This window comes from Chroicocephalus ridibundus, chromosome 12, assembly GCF_963924245.1.
Source record: "Chroicocephalus ridibundus chromosome 12, bChrRid1.1, whole genome shotgun sequence".
Classification (NCBI taxonomy): Eukaryota; Metazoa; Chordata; class Aves; order Charadriiformes; family Laridae; genus Chroicocephalus; species Chroicocephalus ridibundus.
Window position 1 is genome coordinate 4,201,301 of NC_086295.1, and position 17,573 is coordinate 4,218,873.

At 51.6% G+C, this 17,573-nt stretch overlaps 1 protein-coding gene across 4 annotated transcripts; it reads right to left on the reverse strand.

Moving 5' to 3' along the window:
* Positions 1-730: 730 nt before the first annotated feature.
* OPRL1 (opioid related nociceptin receptor 1) lies at positions 731-16,921 on the reverse strand. Of its 4 annotated transcripts, XM_063350523.1 has the most exons (5): positions 16,539-16,921; positions 15,933-16,271; positions 15,191-15,444; positions 4,199-4,554; positions 731-3,935 (listed from the first exon to the last, which is right to left on the reverse strand). In XM_063350523.1, exons 3-5 carry the CDS (start codon positions 15,415-15,417, stop codon positions 3,412-3,414), a joined length of 1,107 nt encoding a protein of 368 aa, XP_063206593.1. In that variant the 5' UTR covers positions 15,418-15,444; positions 15,933-16,271; positions 16,539-16,921; the 3' UTR covers positions 731-3,411. The 4 variants fall into 4 exon arrangements, with proteins under 4 accessions (XP_063206593.1, XP_063206595.1, XP_063206597.1 ...); XM_063350525.1 differs by lacking the exons at positions 15,933-16,271; positions 16,539-16,921 and adding an exon at positions 6,574-6,735 and having other exon boundaries at positions 15,191-15,319; XM_063350527.1 differs by lacking the exons at positions 15,191-15,444; positions 15,933-16,271; positions 16,539-16,921 and adding exons at positions 6,616-6,735; positions 7,392-9,032.
* Positions 16,922-17,573: the final 652 nt, after the last annotated feature.

Sequence of the window (17,573 nt, forward strand, 5' to 3'; positions counted from 1 at the left end):
CCCTGGGTACTTATAATTAACTGAACTAGGAAAGAAATAAAGATTTCTATTTTTTCCCCCACCAATTTTCTTTCTTTTTTTTTTTTTTAAAAAAAGGAAGAAAATCACCACTGCTAATAAAAGTCTCCTTATGTTTACCTGCCCGGGTAGGAATATTGATCTCTGTGCAGAGGGAAGGCACTTTCCTTATTGCACATCTCACTGGCTAATCCATCTCTCCTGGCTACACAATATTGCTTCGGCTTTATTTTCAGAGCGGCTCCGTAATTCATTGTTCTCCATGATCGTGCCTAACCCCGTAACTCCTGGGAAGTGTGCGGGGGAAGATGTGGGAAGAGCTCGGTTTAAACCTACATCAGACTTCACCTCTCGGAGCAGGCAGCTGCCCGCATCCCTGCCCTGCCTGCGCCGAGAGCTGCCTCTTGCCATGCCCGGAGCGGCTGGGGAGGCTGGCAGGGCGCAGGCAGCTCCCGCTCATCTCCAACCACCAATTTTCCAGCATTTCCACATCTTCAGTTTCCAGTCTGCCTGCAGACAAAGTTGCCCGCGTAACAAACGTTCCCGCTGACCTCCATAAAAAAGGGATTGGGTGCTTCGCCGTTATTACACACGCTCAGCAGCTGTTTTGGCTGGAAAAATAAGCCCACGTGCAAAGATCCCGACAGCGCCGGGGTTGGAACGCCACGCAGCTAAGTCTTTCAGACTCCACATCATTCAAAGCACAGGGGGTTTTATTTTCCTTTATTAAAGCACACAAGTAGCCACCTAGGAAATTGTCATTTACACTGCGGTAATTGTAAAATCATACCAACACGACCATTTCAGAAGAGAATTAAAGAGCCTGCGCTTCAGCCAGCCAGCCGATCGCAAGCCTGTAACTCCATAGGCACAGTACAATAAAGCTTTTGCTTTCAGGTTTTTTGTTGCTCTTCTTATAACAAACTCCACTGAGCATTGAACAGAATGCCGAAACACATTCACTGCGAGGGCCACAGAATTACCCAAAAGCTGAGTAAACGCACATTTATTGAGTACTTGATTATGTAAGATCGTTGCAGCATAGTCATTATAACAAAATCCTTATAAAAAAAAACAAAAACAAAAACAAAAAAAAACCCAAAACGCCAAACACCGGGATATTTTTCAGAGGACGTAAATCTATTTAAAAACCCAACCAAGAACTACAAAGGGAGGGTGGCTGTTCCTTTGCCAGCCACTAACGAACGCTCTCCTGCTCCCTAATGGCACTGCACGGAAAGCCCGGCAGGCGGTTCCCAGCTTCACGTACCGCGGCACCCAGCACCCCGTCAGCCCCTACGGCACCTGATGGGCCGAGAAGAGTCAAGGTTGCTCAATGACCAAGGCTCTTATTGTACCCACCGACACAACAGCCCACCAAACTCATCTTTTCAAGGGCAGGGATGCAGCTTGCCAGCAGCGTGGTTCTCCGGGAGTTCTTCTTCGCATGTTTGGGGGTTGTAGGAGATTTCCTGGGGAGCGCTCGGGGAAAAACATCCATTGCAAAGTGCTTAAAGTGCCCAGATTTCCTCCTCCCCCTGACTTTATTCAGGGGAAGCGCTAATTGCAAAGTTTGCTCTGGTATCCCTCCAGATTCCCAATCAGATGCCAATCAGCATGAAAATCCTCCCAGCTGGAGTGATTTACAAGGGATCTGGGTCCTATACGCGGGACACTGGAATCGCATCTATATTTTAAGCCCAACCATAAGGGAAACACTCTACATAGAAATATAGCATTGGATTCTTTTATACAGCATATATAAAGAACATGACAGCATTAAAATATTGGCAAATCAATACATTAAAAATACAGAATCTCATAGACCAGAGCACAGGAAATATATTCACATGAAATCTGTACAGTCCGGACAATGCTGCCGGTTCTCGCGTTGGAGCTGGCCTCCCTTCTCCAAAGGGAGGTCGTTGCTTCGCTTCCCCATCGGCACCACCGCCCAGATTTCCCCCGGGGGGGTTGTGCTACAGGGAAAATACGAGTCTGCTGTCCCTGCCAGCACGGAGGGCACTCGGTGGTTAAACTCTTCGGGAACTCTTTCGTTATCAAATGAAATGACAGGGCATTTCATTTTACAAAGCTCTGCCCCGCTGGGACAGGGAAAAAAAAAATCAGTCTCTGGTTGGCAGGAGGGGTGGTACCTCGGGGCAGCATTTCCCGAGTGCTCTCAGCATTGTGGACCTCATTTCGTTAAAAAGAAAAAAAAAAAACAAAACAAAAACCACACACAAAAAAACCCAACTCCAACAAACCACCTTTTGTAAGGTTTGTGCACCACTTCTCGCCTGTGGAGCGGGTGGGACTGTTCTGGGCTGCCCCTCCTACCAGAAACGTCCATGTCTTCTGGAGGAGCTGCTGTTCCGACTTCTCGGAAATAGCTTCCCGCTATACATAAATACATGTCTACATAGGCCACTTCATTCCTTCCTCCTCTCACTGAGGAAGAACCCGAAGGCATGCTCGGCAAGATGAAATCTTATGTTCCAGCCGTACCTCTCGCACTATAGAGCTGTGTAGGTACAGACACATTCTGTCCATTATTACAATGGAAATACAAGGTTTAAAAAAAAAAAAAAGCAATAGCAGCATGTAAACAAGGATTTGTCTTCATTTCATCCGTCTTTTCTTCCTCCTCTTCTGAGCTACGTTCATCAGTTTTGACAGTCCCTTCTCACCCCCCCGTTCCCCTCTCTCCAGGTGGGGGGTTTTACTGCAGACCCCGTCCGCGGGAGCTGACAGTGTCCTCCCCAGGCTCCCAGCCGTGGGGCGGCTTGAGTTTCCCTTTCCACCAGCTCCCTCCTCTCCCTCCCCGCATCCTTCCTTCCCCTCCCGATGACTCATCCTGGAGATGATCTTGGGTTTTTTTGTCTGACGGCTGCTGCCCACTTTGGCTTCAGCAAAGTCTAATTTCAGAGCAATGCCGCAGGAATAAAAACCTGCACACGAACGGCTGGTGAGCCACGCGAGTTGTTAGCGCCTTAAACAACTCAGGGAGGAAAAAAAGAAATGGAATACTTCGCATTTTGTCTGTCTCCCAGCAGCAAAAGTGTAAGTCCCAGGAGCAATGCCTGTTTTAAACCCTTAATTCCCGAATTCTCAAGAATGTTGCAAACCACCAGGGTTTTGCAGGAATCAAAGGGCTGATTTCAAACGCGTTCCTTAGTGCGGGATGCACTGGAATTAGAAATGCATCAAATGGGCTCACTTTTTCCGCATGCTCTTGCAGTATCCGGTTTTTCCAACCCCCAAAATTGTTTCCTCGGTTTCTGGCCTCGCAGTTTTGAGGTCCTGCTAAAGAGCCGTTATCTGAGTCAGCTCTGACGTGGGGGTGGTTGGACTCTGCTGAGCGACAGCCACCATGGGAATTTCCATGCCTAGTCAGGCCGGATTGTTAGTCCCCTCCGAGTTCTTGCAGGCATAGGCCACATCCTTGGCGATGCTGCACATCCTGTTGGACATCTGGAGCTCGGTCCTGAAGGCGGTGGGGAAGCAGAACTTCTTGAAGCATGCCTTGAAGTTCTCGTCCAAGAAGGCGTAGAGCACGGGGTTGAGGCTGCTGTTGGCATAGCCCAGCGCGGTGCAGAAGCAGGAGATGGCCAGCTCGAGCTCGCTTTCTGCCTTGGCACCCAAGCACTGGACCAGCACGAAAATCTGGATGGGAGTCCAGCAAATGATGAAGACTGCCACTACCACCAGGACCATCCGGGTGATGCGCCTCAGGTTTCGGTCCTTCTCTTTGGAGCCTGAGAGGACACGGACGTTCTTGAGTCGTCTGATCATGAGACTGTAGCAAATGGTGATGATCAACACGGGGATCATAAAGGAGAAGAGAAAGACACAGATGCCAAACACTGGATCCCAGTAATCCACGGGTGAAGGGAGTTTAATTAGACAATCAATTTCTGCAAGCGAAAAAATAAAAAGGAAAGGAAAATCAGCAAACCCATAGCAAGAAGAAAAGCATCTGCACGTTCAGTTTAGTTTAATACTAGAAAAGCAGAAGCAATGATGCAGAGGTAAGGGCAGAAAGCAAAGAGTTAAGCTGACTTTACAGCAGAGAGCTCACCATGCTGGTGAAACTAGTATCCCTCTCCAATGGCTCCCCAAGCCCAGGGGCTCTCCTGGCCACCGAGACCTCCCACCCGTTGGATGCATTTTTACTGACCGTTGTTTTCATTCTCTGCAGATCCCATCACCATGGCTGGGATGCCAAAGACAGAAGCCAGCGCCCAGATGCAGACATTCACCACTTTGGCCTTGTGGGGAGTGCGGATGTCTAGTGCTTTGATAGGGTGGCAGATAGCAATGTAGCGGTCCACGCTCATCATCGTCAGGGTGAAGGTGCTTGTGAACATGTTGTAGTAGTCTATAGAGATGGCAATCTTGCAGAGGACATTGCCAAAGGGCCAGAAGCCCAGGAACGTGTCTGTACCTTGGAAAGGTAAGGTCATCAGACACAAGGTATCAGCCAGAGCGAGGTTGAAGATGTAAATGTTGGTTGCTGTCTTCATCTTGGTGAATCTGAAATGTAGGAACGAGCAATGGTTAGAGCTCCACCTGACCACTGAAGTCAACTGAAGAGGGCATTCTGCTACTTTAGGAAGGAGATGCTGTATTTTTCTTACATGACAAGAGATTGACCACCAGCCTTTCCTTTCTACCTCCCACATGCTTATCAACGCACAGCTCAACCCAGCTCCCACAACAATACAAACGGTGCCTTCGCAACCAGTTTCATGGGCAGGAGAAGCTTATTCGCTTAGACTGCAAGTGAGGGCCATGAAAGCCTGAAGCTGTCAACTTAGACCGTGGTTTTTGAAAAATGACTTCGGTAAGACTAATCTAGGATTTCATCACATATGGCTTCATTATTATAAATATTGGTGAAAGCTTTACCCGGTAAGCTGATTTGAAAGGCATCATATGTTCCAGGGGTAAGTTGATTATCCATTTTGTATGGGCTCATAGCCAAAGACTACGGCTAATGTGAGCTATCAAATCGGAACGGGCAAGATCCAGCCAAAAACTGGTGAGGAACGAGGTTTGTATCAGAAATCAAAATATCACAATGGAGCTTTCTAAAGAAAGGGGTAGTTTGCAGCTGAAGTCATGAGTCAGCTCTACTTCAAAGGCGTTTTGTCATTTCTATATTACTTTTATCACATGAAGCGACGGCCTCAAAAGAAGATTCACCTTGCTCTAATGGTAATCATCTCCTTTTTACACATGGGAAATGATGCAAAGAAAGATGTGATCAGCTGCCCAAGGATACACGCAGAGTCTGCAGAAATGGAAACTCAACGGTGACTCTGTGACTGAATCTAACATTACAGCTCCAGGATGTTCCTCTCATGGGCAAAATAAGAGCTCAAATAGGTATAATTTTAAAACTACAGTTCATTTATCATTTACTATACTAACGGCCTTTGCAGAAACGTTGCCAGAAATGGTAGACAATGATGTGTGTTATTAGCGGAGGGCAAGTTCATTTGAGGGTAACACTTAAACTCATAAACTACTGCACTATTTGCAGTTTGATGTGTGTTGGAATATTATGGGGTCTGATCTGACCTAAAAAAGCTCTTTTTGTCAAATTAATTCAGAGCAGCAAACCCCCAAACTGCACTCCTCAGCACTGTACATCCCCCCCCTCCCCGCCGCCGTGATCTTCAGCTCTTGGTAGATCATGTGAACGCTTGGAGGAACGTTATCACTGCCACACTCTGAACCCTGCTGAGACACATTGGTTTGCAAGAATAACAGTCAGGGGATCCGCAACCCAGAATATAAAGCCTACTTTTTTGCCCCTCTCAGAGCTCTAAGCTGTGCTTGTATTAGAAGTCAGATGTTTGAAAGTGAAGTTCGGAAAGTGAATGTTCAGAAAGCAAGAACAAATGGTCCTACATGTGACCTTGAAAGCCAAGGGAAGCTTTTGGAGCCGGAGAACATTGCCAGAAGCACTTGATGTCCCCACATAAGCCAGTGTCAGGCTCCTCCTGACCCAGAAATCCCAGCAGCCGAGCAAGAAAGTGGGTTCTTCGAAAGCCTGCCCAGGGCAGATAAAGTTATACCACCAAAAGCAGTAGAGGAAAAATACCAGCGCCTTTCCTATTGTGAAGGGATGAACAAGCAAAACACTTGGTAAATCCAACACAACCAGGCAGCTGCCAGAGGTTTAAAGCTTTGGAATTCTCTAAGCAGAATTACAGAGGAACGGAGAGACTCCAGTGCTGTGAAGCCCGGAGCAGCAGCATCTCAGGCTGGGCGAGTTTTGCTTATTTTGTTTGAATTCTTGCAGTCGGCGTAAACGAGGCAATGAACACAGGGAGCACAAGCTGGGTCTGGGAATGGTTTCAGACACTTTTCCCTCTAGGTCAGCGGGGAGGTAATTAAAACCAAGTCACTTTATCAGCCCTTAAAAAAATTCAGTATTGTGAGTTTAGGCTTCAGGAAATTGTTCAGCCACCTAAGACTGCGTTAGCAAAGGTCTCCTGGGAGCTGCGGCCTCCCTCCGTGTACCACAGACCTGGCTGGGCTCACCTGGGCTTCCCAAAGGTCAAGCTTGTTCCACTCCATCCTTACCAGGAGGCCTGGACTTGGAGGCAATTCATCCACACGCCTCTAACCCTGACTGCTTTTAATGATGTTATAACTCGAGGGAATAACAACTGCATTTTTGAGCCACGATGACCAACTTCACCACTGTGAAACGGAAAAAATTCAAGTTGATTGTTGTTTTTTGGGGTTTTGTTTGTTTGTTTTAACCGGTGGGAGAAACAAGCAGCAGCCCACCCACCTCTACCACCCATCCAGCATCCACGGGGGATAACGCTGCCTCCACGCACACCCCTGTCCCCAGCACAGTGAGAAGTTTGGGGCATCTGAGCTAACCCTGAGCTTGGGGCGCCCAGATTGCAAACCTTCGCCTCCCTCTTGCTCCCCTCCATCGCAGGGGACCTGACCCGTCCCTCCCCTCCAAGACACCTCTCGGAAAGAGTCAGTCCAGACGCGATTGCTCAGCCTGGCTGTACATCCCCCGATGCACGGATCCCTCCCTGCTGCCCCTTTCCTCACCCCCTCCCAGGTGACAGCAGAGCCACCTTCGACATGGGGACACGCTGAGGTGGCTAACCCACCGCTTCCCTCCTTCAACCCACCTTCAAGTGGATTTTAGAGCCGATTTTGTGCACTGGAAAGGTGGGGAAATTAATTTACACCTAATTAATTACTTCTAGCTCCCCTTTCTCTGCACACTGAGAGCCAACAGCCATTACCCCAACCAACCAATGTTCCCAAACATTTACAGAATGTTCAGTACAAACAAAAAAAATCAATTAATCACTTCTCTGTGGATTAACCTCTTTTTTCTCCTTTCCTCCGGGAACTGAGAGTGTTCTCTTTCTTAATCTGCACAAAAAAAAGACAAATTAAACTCTCGGGCTTTAGGAGGCACCTAAGGTTCCCCCCTACGGCACAGCTCCGACGCGGATAAGCCTGTGGCCTCCGCAGAAGACATTAGCTTCCTGCTGAGCCACTTTCTTGCACTCGGTCACGGAGGCAATTTCCTAATGGAGCATCTCCCACAGGGCAGCTCTGGCAGTTCTCGGCTCTCCATCCAGCTCCACCTTTGTCACAAAAGTAATGGCTTTGCTCTGCTCTCCTGTTCTCCCGGCTGCTGAAGCCTTAGAGGAAAAAAACCTGCGTATCGGCTCAGCACCCAGCTTCCTCCTCCTTTTTTGCTAAGCAGGTCTCCAGCAGCGTTACCCAGGACAGAGCTGTGATTCAACCAGGGGAACCCAGTTTGGGAGAGGAGGAGATGGGTAGGAAACAGCTCTTCCACATATTGGGCCTTTGAGGTCCCATTTTTCACAAGGACGGATTCTGTCGCTGGCTGAGCCTCAGGGGGAGCTGAAAACCTGTCGTTTCGGCATCGCTCCCTCCTTTCCGCCCAGCCACCCAGGGCAGCGAGCAGCTCCAGGTGCCCCAGGGCTAACGACCAGCCACTGCAGCAAACCTACAGCCCGACACGGGGCTGCAGACACCAGGGACAGAGGGACCACAGCCTTCAGCCCTGGGGAACCATGAGCATTATCTCCAGGACCTCTCCGGAGCCTCTTGGTTTCGATATTCGTAGCTCCAGCTCATCGGGATGCAGACAGTGCTGTTCACCTTGAGCAGCTCCCTCCGTTCCCACCCCACACCCTGGCATCAGTGACAGCCTTTGCCGCCCTCCCCAGACATGCACAGTAAGTAAAAGAGAGCAGAAAAGGCTCAGGGAGGATTTTTGCCAAGCTGCTCTCACTTTCCGACGGTGGAAGTCGGCACCGGTTCGCTGGCATCTCTGCTCCCAACCCTGCTCTTAAGCCCAAGGTTGTATGAAGCTGATATTTGATCTGGCACGTACCATCGTGATTTGTGTCCTCCCAGCCGTACACCCACACCCTGCTCCCCGTGTCCCTGCCGCTCTTGTCACCTTCGCAGGGCCCCCTCAGCCTCAAATTACCCAGTTCAAGCCAGTTTATGCTTAATGGTTCAACCAGCCACACACACAAAAAAAAAAACAAAAAAAAAAACGACCACACAGAATTTAAGGACAAATTTACATCACTTTGGACTATGAAGCCAGACGCTACAGTGACACCGGCACATAAAAGCCCATTAATTACCTGGCAAGACAATGACTGACCAGCAGGGGTTAAGGAGTCTGCCACCAGCCAGGGCAAGCCGCAAGGCTTTGGGACAGACCATAGAATCATAGAATTGTTAGGGTTGGAAGGGACCTTAAAGATCATCTAGTTCCAACCCCCCTGCCATGGGCAGGGACACCTCCCACTAGATCAGGTTGCTCAGAGCCCCGTCCAGCCTGGCCTTAAAAACTTCCAGGGATGGGGCTTCCACCACCTCTCTGGGCAACCTGTTCCAGTGTCTCCCCACCCTCATGGTGAAGAGCTTCTTCCTAACGTCCAGCCTGAATCGTCCCATCTCTAGTTTTAATCCATTCCCTCTAGTCCTTCCATCACCCGACACCCTAAAAAGTCCCTCCCCAGCTTTCTTGTAGGCCCCCTTAAGGTACTGGTAGGCCACTAGAAGGTCTCCTCAGAGCCTTCTTTTCTCCAGACTGAATGACCCCAACTCTCTCAGTCTGTGCTCATGGGAGAGTGCTCCAGCCCTCTGATCATCCTCGTGGCCCTTCTCTAGACACGTTCCAGCACGTCCATCTCTCTCTTGTGGTGGGGGCTCCAGAATTGGACGCAGTACTCCAGGTGGGGTCTCACGAGAGTGGAGTAGAGGGGGAGAATCACCTCCCTCGCCCTGCTGGCCATGCTTCTCCTGATGCAGCCCAGGATACGACTGGCTTTCTGGGCTGCTAGTGCACACTGTCGGCTCGTGTTGAGCCTCTCGTCCACCAGCACCCCCAAGTCCTTTTCTTCAGGGCTGCTCTCAAGCCAGCCACTGCCCAGCCTATATCGGTGCTTAGGATTGCCCCGACCCAGATGGAGGACCTTGCACTTGGTCTTGTTGAATTTCATGAGGTTGGCATGGGCCCACCTCTCCAGCCTGTCAAGGTCCCTCTGGATGGCATCCCTTCCCTCCAGCATGTCAGCCGCCCCACACAGCTGGGTGTCATCAGCAAACCTCCTGAGGGTGCACTCTATGCCACTGCCCATGTTGCTGATGAAGATGTTAAACAAGACCAGTCCCAGTACTAATCCCCGAGGGACATGGACCCATTGACAGCCACTCTTTGGGTGCGGCCATCAAGCCAGTTCTTTATCCACTGAACTGTCAGCCCATCAAACCCATATTTTATCCGCTTGGAGATCAGGGTGTCATGCGGGACAGTGTCAAAGGCTTTGCTCAGGTCCAGGTAAGTGACATCAGTTGCTCTCCCCTTGTCTATTGATGTTGTGACCTTCTCATAGAAGGCCACCAGGTTTGTCAGGCACGATTTGCCCTTGGTGAAGCCGTGTTGATTATACCCAATCACCTCTTCATTATTCTTCTGCCTCAGCAGTGCCTCCAGGAGGATCTGCTCCATAATCTCACCAGGCATGGAGGTGAGACTGACTGGCCTATAGTTCCCTGGTTCCTCCTTCTTTCCCTTTTTGAAAATGGGGATTATGTTTCCCCTTTTCCAGTCAGTGGGGACTTCACCAGACTGCCATGACTTTTAGCAACCTCATCCACCAGTTCCTTCAGTACCCGTGGGTATATCCCTTCAGATGATTTTCTTGCCCTTTGAGTCTCGCTGCTGTGTCTAGGTGACACTGGTGCCACCCCCACCTCCAGGTGCTCTCTGGGAACCAGCACAGACAGGGACATCACATGGCCCAAATCACTGCCATGGCCAGGGAAAAGGCTGGGTGACTGCTGCTTCAAAAGGCCTCTGCAACTCGCCTGGGGGCTTGTGGGGATCCTCAGGCAACCCTGAGCAGGCACATGGCCACCAGAAATGGTGCTTCAGTCTAAGAAGGGCATTCTCCAGCATCCGTCCTGCAGGAAGACGCTCTCGTCCATGAGACGAGATGCATCTCACCCTTCGTGTGCTGGATCTGCCTCTGCTGAACCACTCGTGTCCTAAATGCTGCTGGGAATTGCCCTGAAAAGCCCTGGGAACCAAGTCCCACGTTAAACGTCACAGAATTGCTGCTGCACCTGGGTAATTCCATTCCACTTATCCCACCGAAGCCAGGAGAAACCAAGAGCCCTCCAGCACACATTGGAGTCACAGGAGCTGTGTTAGCAGGGGCCACACACGGCTCACCTGGGCTCGTGGGACCCTGGAAACTGGGGAGCTGCAGACCTGCCCTTTGAGTCTCCTGCTCACCTTGCCATCCTCTCCCAGCATCAATCACTCTGCACAGCACACAGCCCTTGGCATGGGTTTCTCTTCTCTACAAAGTGCAAAAATTGTCTTCCCCCCCCCCACCCCCGGAAAAATGAAAAGAGGCTAATCTGGAGAGAGCTGAGGTCTCAGATGGCCCCACCAGTGTCCACTGGGTCCACGTCACGTTAAACACTCACTCAATTTCAGCTCCGAGACACACAGCTGGTCGAGGCTCTTCCCTTAGAAAGCTTTCTATTAAGAATTCAGCATCTCTGCAATGTCATAATTAACTTAATTTTCCCTGTCTCATTACAGCAGCTGCCCTCACCCCTGTTTTCAGGGATTGATGCAGTTTTCCAGCAGAATAACGGCTGGGACTGCCGTCCCCAGGCAGCCGCCCAGTGCAGGCACCTCCCCCTCACATCCCTCCTCCTAAAGCTTCACCTGGAAGCAGGAAGGGGAAGCGTAGGAGCCTGATAACCTTCATCTGCCTAAACAGCTGCTTAAAATGGTCTGAAACAGTGTTCTTCAATAGGGTGAGCTGAGCATCCCCAGTACTTTGCTGGGACCCCAACAGAGAGCTGCCGCGGCAAAAAGAAGCGCCCTAGAAACGCGGAATCATTCCCATGGGGTCCTGATCCAGGCGAGCAGAGCCACTGCTGAGGACGGGAGTCCTCCAGATCGTCACTGCTGAGCATCGCAGCAGAGTGATGGAGCTAAGGACAACACAGGACTTCCTGGGCAAGAAGCTGTGTGTTGTCCCTGGTCCCTTCCCTGGCGCATCGGTGGAGGTGTGGGGGGCTCACCTTGCGCAGCCACACTTGGGTCGGCATCACCTCCACAACCCCATGGGTCATCCACCCCCAGGGCCATTGCAAGAACAATACATCCCCCTTCCCCTTCGCTTCTCTTCCCCAAAACAAAGCTCTCCAGCATCCAGCCTTGCAGCCTGCGGTTAACGGATAAGAGGGACCTCAGCAGCCTGGTTTCCCCCGCGCTCCCCCTCAAGCCCTCTCCGCCTCATGCTCTTCAACTCCTTGTTTCACATTCATTAAAAAGCAGCACAGGAAATATGTGCAGAAGAGAGCAAACACAGCAGAAGGAGAAGGCGGGAGGGGAGGCATTGTCTCCTCCGACAAGGAGCCAGCTCCACAATGAGCCAGCAGAACAAAGCCGCGGACGAGGCAGGTTCCCACAATAGGCCCTTTTCTGTCCAGGAAACCGTGTTCCTGACGAGAGCCCTTCTCGGTCTTATCCAATTAGCGCTGCTCAGCATAAGAAGGGGATTGACAGTCACATGATGACTGTCTCTAGAAATTAATCATTCCAAATGTTAAATCACTCCAAATATAATAAAGATGTAGGCTGGGTTCTACAACAGAGGGGAAAGCCCAGAGGAGGCTTTGAATTAGTATTTTTGGTGTGAAATACCGGAAGATTTTAAACTTTTCCCTCGGTGCTGCAACAAACTCATTCAAGAGGAACAAAAATCAAGCCTTCCTGATGCCTCCAGTTTCCTCGCGTGCTGAGATTAGAGCCTTTGTATTTCCCAATTCCCTCTCTTAAACAGGAAAAGAATTACTGTCTACGTCACTGTACCATTCTTTTTCTGGAAGATAACACATCAGTTTCTTGTAGGTTGTGTAGCATGCTAAGTCTGGTTATCCCTGGTGAAATTATAAGCATGGAAAGAAGAAAAAAACCCAGCATTTGTAGGGTGCACCGTACCTGCAGATGGTAGCGGTGCAGCACAGAGTGTTTGCCAGCCTTTTTTCCATTAATGGAAGAGATCTATCATTAAGGGTCTCAGAGTCCCGTGTTGACTTACCAGAACCAACATTAAACATACTGAAAAAAGAAGCTGTTCAAGGCACGAAGCCCAGAAGCCCCAATGCTCCAGCCTGCGGAGAAAAGCTGTTCTTGAGAAGTCACCAGCATCCTCCTTGCACGGCCAGTAATTTGGCAGCTCTGCATGAGTCTGCACACATGGCCAGGGTCAAGGGCTTGGGACATTGAGTCCAGTTTATCACCAAACCTGCTCCTGACCTTAACAGACGGGGCAAGGAGAGAAAAATCCTGGGCAGAAATGACCAGAAGTTGCAGTTACTCAGCGAACCAAGAAGGGTCATTTCCCTGGGTCTAACTCGGCGTTAGCCTCAGCCAGTACTGAGCTCCCAGGAGACACCGATGGAGAGAAACAGGAGCTTCTACACATGTTCTAGCTCAGTCAGAGCTTCCCCAGCACACATTATTCAAGCGGCCCCTCCAGGCTCACACAGAAGTTTTTGGGGAAAAACACAGGTGAATCCCCAAAAAGGAGGGCCCAAAGAATTAAAGCTTCTATTAGCTCTTTTGTATATGTAGGGATTTACTACATAAAGGGGGAACAGAAGTGGAAAAGGCCTGGAGGAGATGGGGTGACACATGCCTTCAGTTTTCAATTGTTTAGAACCAGTAAAACCAGAGGACACGCAAAAAACCTAAGTTCCGGGGGAAATTCCAGCGCTAAATCTCAGTTTCTTTTCTTGGCTCACATTTACCCAACTGGAAGGTACGAAAGCCAAAAAAAGGAGCAGAAGAGAAGCCACCATTTTGAAAAAGCGTGGCCCCGCATAACCGTGGCACACAACCACCCTGAGCAGGATGCCACTTTGGGATATTCATATTCTTGGTGATCCATGGGTCAGAGCCCCGGGCAGGGGCTAGCAGGGTCCTGCTGTCCCCGTCCCACAGGACCTCTGCAGACAGGGAGAAGATTTCTGCCAAGGTTTCTCCTGACACACGCCTAAGTTTCACGCATGGGGCATGGACTCCCTTCCCCGCATGCGCGCTGGCTGGCGTTCCCAGGGAGCTGCATCACCGTGGGACGAGGACTTCTCCCTCCCAGAGCCTCGCTCCCCACCACGCTTACGCACATCCACAAACACCCTGCTGACTCGAGTGATGGCTACTCCACCGAGCAAAACACAAGCTCCCCAAAAGCGGCACTGCTGCACCGCAGACCTCCTCTCCCCGACTCCCCGGGGCTAACGGGATCCCTTCTCCTTGCCACAAACTCCCCGGCAGGAGGAGCACGGACAGGCAGCCTGATGAACACTCGCATCACTTTGCCCTCATAGCAGAGATTTATCTGCCATTTACCAGCCTGTGATACTAAAGACTTCATTTTGCAGCCTCTCCCCCAGCCGAATTTTGTGTATTCAAGGGAAAGATGTTTTGGAAGCGGCAGGGCTCCTGGCAGGAGCAAGACTTAATCTCATCAGCGTCTGAATACCTGCTAAATATTTTCGTCCTCTGTTGGAGGAGAAAACAAATTGATCTTGTCTTTTCTGCGCTGGCAGCATCCACCTGCACCAGGATTCTGCTCTGAGACGTGTAGAAAATGGAAGCTCACTCCTAACAGAGAGGGTACGGGGACCAGAAGAGGGTTGCTGGCATTTGACACAGAACCACAGCCCCAACGGTGGCACAAACTTATTTTGTACTTACAGGGGGGAACAGGGTTTCTGATTCCAGGTAACAAGAGTGGTTTGAACCACAGCAGAACCAGACAAGGACACCTAAAATGCCAGGAAGGTGCAGGGAGGACAGAGCGGTGGCGGCTCCATGCTCTGTCCCTCTGCAAAGGTCCCCCTGCTCTCCAACCTCAGTGTGAGGAGCCAGAGAGAGAAGTTGCCCTCATCTCCGCAGCATCCTGTCACATCTTAGGTATGTCTATAGTTTTCAAAGAGTTGGAGTAACTACAATTGTGATTTTCCCCCCCTGTAAAAGTAAGGCTGAGCCTCCCAGCAGGCTCTTCCCCTCACGATTAGATGCAGCTTTGCAAAGCGCCAGCTCCCAGACGGAGCAGCACCTGCAGCCACAGCTGCGGTGCCGGACACAGCACAGGAGGGAAAGGTCCCATTAAAGACCCAGCACACCCTGGCAGCTGGGATGCTCCCGGCGCACTGCCCTCCCCAGGGACATCCAGCTCCCGGCCTGGCTATTTGCAAAAAAAAAAAAAAAAAAAATAAAAAAAAATAAAAAATCCCATTTTTTTTTTTTATCAGATCTGATCGCTCTGTTCCATTCTCTGGGTTAAACTTTAGGAGGCACCAGAGGGCAGCTGAAAGCTGGTGGGAACCTTCATCACAGCCTAGGAAGGGAGAAAAACAAATAAAACCAAAACAATAAGACGAATACCACATCTGTACCTCTAAAGCACACCGCAATTAGCAGGGAAGCGCCTGCCTGCTTCACCCGCAGCAGGAATTTAGGAGGGGGGAAGGTCTGCCCTGCGCACAGCACCCTCCCCCGGAGCCTCCCTGGTGTGCTGCCTGCGTGTCCTACCTGACGATCACATACATGACGGAGCAGTTGCCCACCAGCCCCACAATGCACACAATGGAGTAGACGACCACGATGGTGATCTTGATGCTCAGCGGCAGGAAGCTGTCCCCCGTGCCGTTGTTGAACCAGTTACTGGGGAGAAAGCTCAGGTTCAGCATGGAGGAGTCGTTCAGCAGCTTTCGCAGGTCGGGGTCTTCCAAAATATGGGCAGGGAAGAGCGGGTCCATCCTGAAGCACCAGCCTGTGACAAGGACCTGGGGCACCAAAGAGACAATTTTAAGATCCGCTGATCAAACGGGTAGTGCGGGACGGTGGCGAAGCATGTGCGTGAGAAACGCTGGGGGAGAAGGATGATTTATTGCCGAGGAGAGCACAGCCACCCTCCCCACCCCCCAGCAAAACCTCCCCAAGAGCATATTTTAGTGGGATGGAACCCTGCGAGCTTGGTGCATCCTGAGCACACAGGGAGCTCAGGCATTTCTCCACACCGCCGGCGCAGGGGACGCGCAGGCTGCACAACGCCATCCCTCCCGAGCGCTGGATGCTCCCACCTGCCGGGTCGGTGAGTCCCCAACATGCGGCTTTGCGCCCACAAAACCTCCCCCCACCCTCCCCGTGTCCGAGAGCCGCCGGGGTTGGGGGCTCGTCCCGCCGCTGGGCGCGACCCCCCCACGCACCCCCTGCCCCGGTAAAACGGCAGGAAAAGCCTAAAGTTGAAAATAAACCCCCGCTGGCTGCTTACCTGCGGGCGGGTTTCCCTTCTAGCGCGGCTCCCTGCCCTGCGCTCCCCGGGGCCGCATCCAGGCACCCCCGGGCCGGGGGAGGGGGGGACACAAAGCCGGGCTGCGGGCACGGCCGGAGGCTGCGCTTCGGAGGCGGCCGGTGGAAGGTGGCGGCGGGGCGGAGCGGGGTGGGGGGGGGGGGGGAAAGAAGGGGCTGCTCCTCGCAGGCAGGGATGCTGCCAGCGCAGGGGGCTGCACCCCGGAGCCCAGGTTTTTAAGGAAAAGGGAGGGATGGGGGAGAGGGAGGGAGGACGGACGGCGGCTGGGCAGAGCCAGCCCCGGCTGCCTGGCTTCTCCCACTGCGTAAGAGAAAAGCGCGGGGGGGGGGGAAGGAGGAAAAGAGAGGGGAGGGGGAAATAAATAATAAATAAGCAAACGCACCAAAGGGAAAGCGAGCCCACACCTGCGAGCGCAGCGTCCTCCCCCCGGCGCTCCGAGCTGCCGCGGCTCCCCCCTGTCCCACCCCCGGAGCGGTAAGAGGGGGGGGGGTGGTGTCCAGCAATGCCACATTCCCCCCCCACCCCCAAAGCCCTGCCGCAGCCCCCAGGTGCGGACCCGCAGCCTACCTGGGGTGGGCTCCCAGCCAGAGGCGCTGGGAAGAAGGGAAGGCTCCGGGGCACTGGGGAGAGCGGGATTCGGGATGAGGATTCCTCCCTCCTCTGCAATTGTGGAACCTAAACGCTGTGCTAGCGCAGGAGAAGCAGAAATGGGGAATTTGACCTAGAAACTGGCAAAAATACAAGGAGGACCGGGAACTGAAGGGGGAGAAAATTTGTTATTTTTTTAGTATTCCTCTAGTGGCATTCGCTAAAGGTCATTTTTGCAACCCAAACCATCCTGCGCTTCAGATCAGAGTTAGAATAGCACATTTATTTCAAGGCGCTGCAGTGGTAAATTCATTACCTTAGGGTGGGGGGATCCGTGCAGAACCCACAGGTCCCTGCCCTCCCCAACCAAGCCGTGGGGCATTGACCCCAATAGACTCAGCCCCCCGCGAGCTGTGGAGGCCCCCAGGTGTGACACCCCCCAAACAGGGTGCGAAGAGGTCTTTGGGGTCCGTCCTCAGTTTGATCCCAGGTCAGGGGCCGATTGACTGCTGAGAACCGGAGCCTCATGGTCTGGTGCCTCTGGCCATGTATTGCGTTTCCCTGAAGAAGCCATTTCCCAGCAGTTTGGGTTGGGGGCACAAGCAGAGACACACGGGTCGGATCCAACTCGCTATTGCCCAGGAGGAGATGGAGAAAAGCAAATGCTGCTTCTCTTGCAGAGCCCACAGACAGCCCAACACAGAGCTGCTTGGGCCCAGCAGGCACATTCAGGGCTAGCCCTTTCTGCTCCAATTTTGTTTTAATGGATGTCTGGGGATATTTAGCACAGAAGTTGCACCTTCTTTACAGGAAATGTAATGGTACGGTATGGTAATGCACAGTAATTCTCCCAAATGCTTCCATAAAAGCAGGTCTCAGCTTTAACAGGGAACAAGGGAGAAAGCATGACCCAGAGATACAGCAGTCCTAGCGCTTGAAGAAGTTTTTTTTTTTTTTGATCAGTCCATTAACCAGAGAGTGTGAAATAAATACTAGACTAGACATTACTTTAAT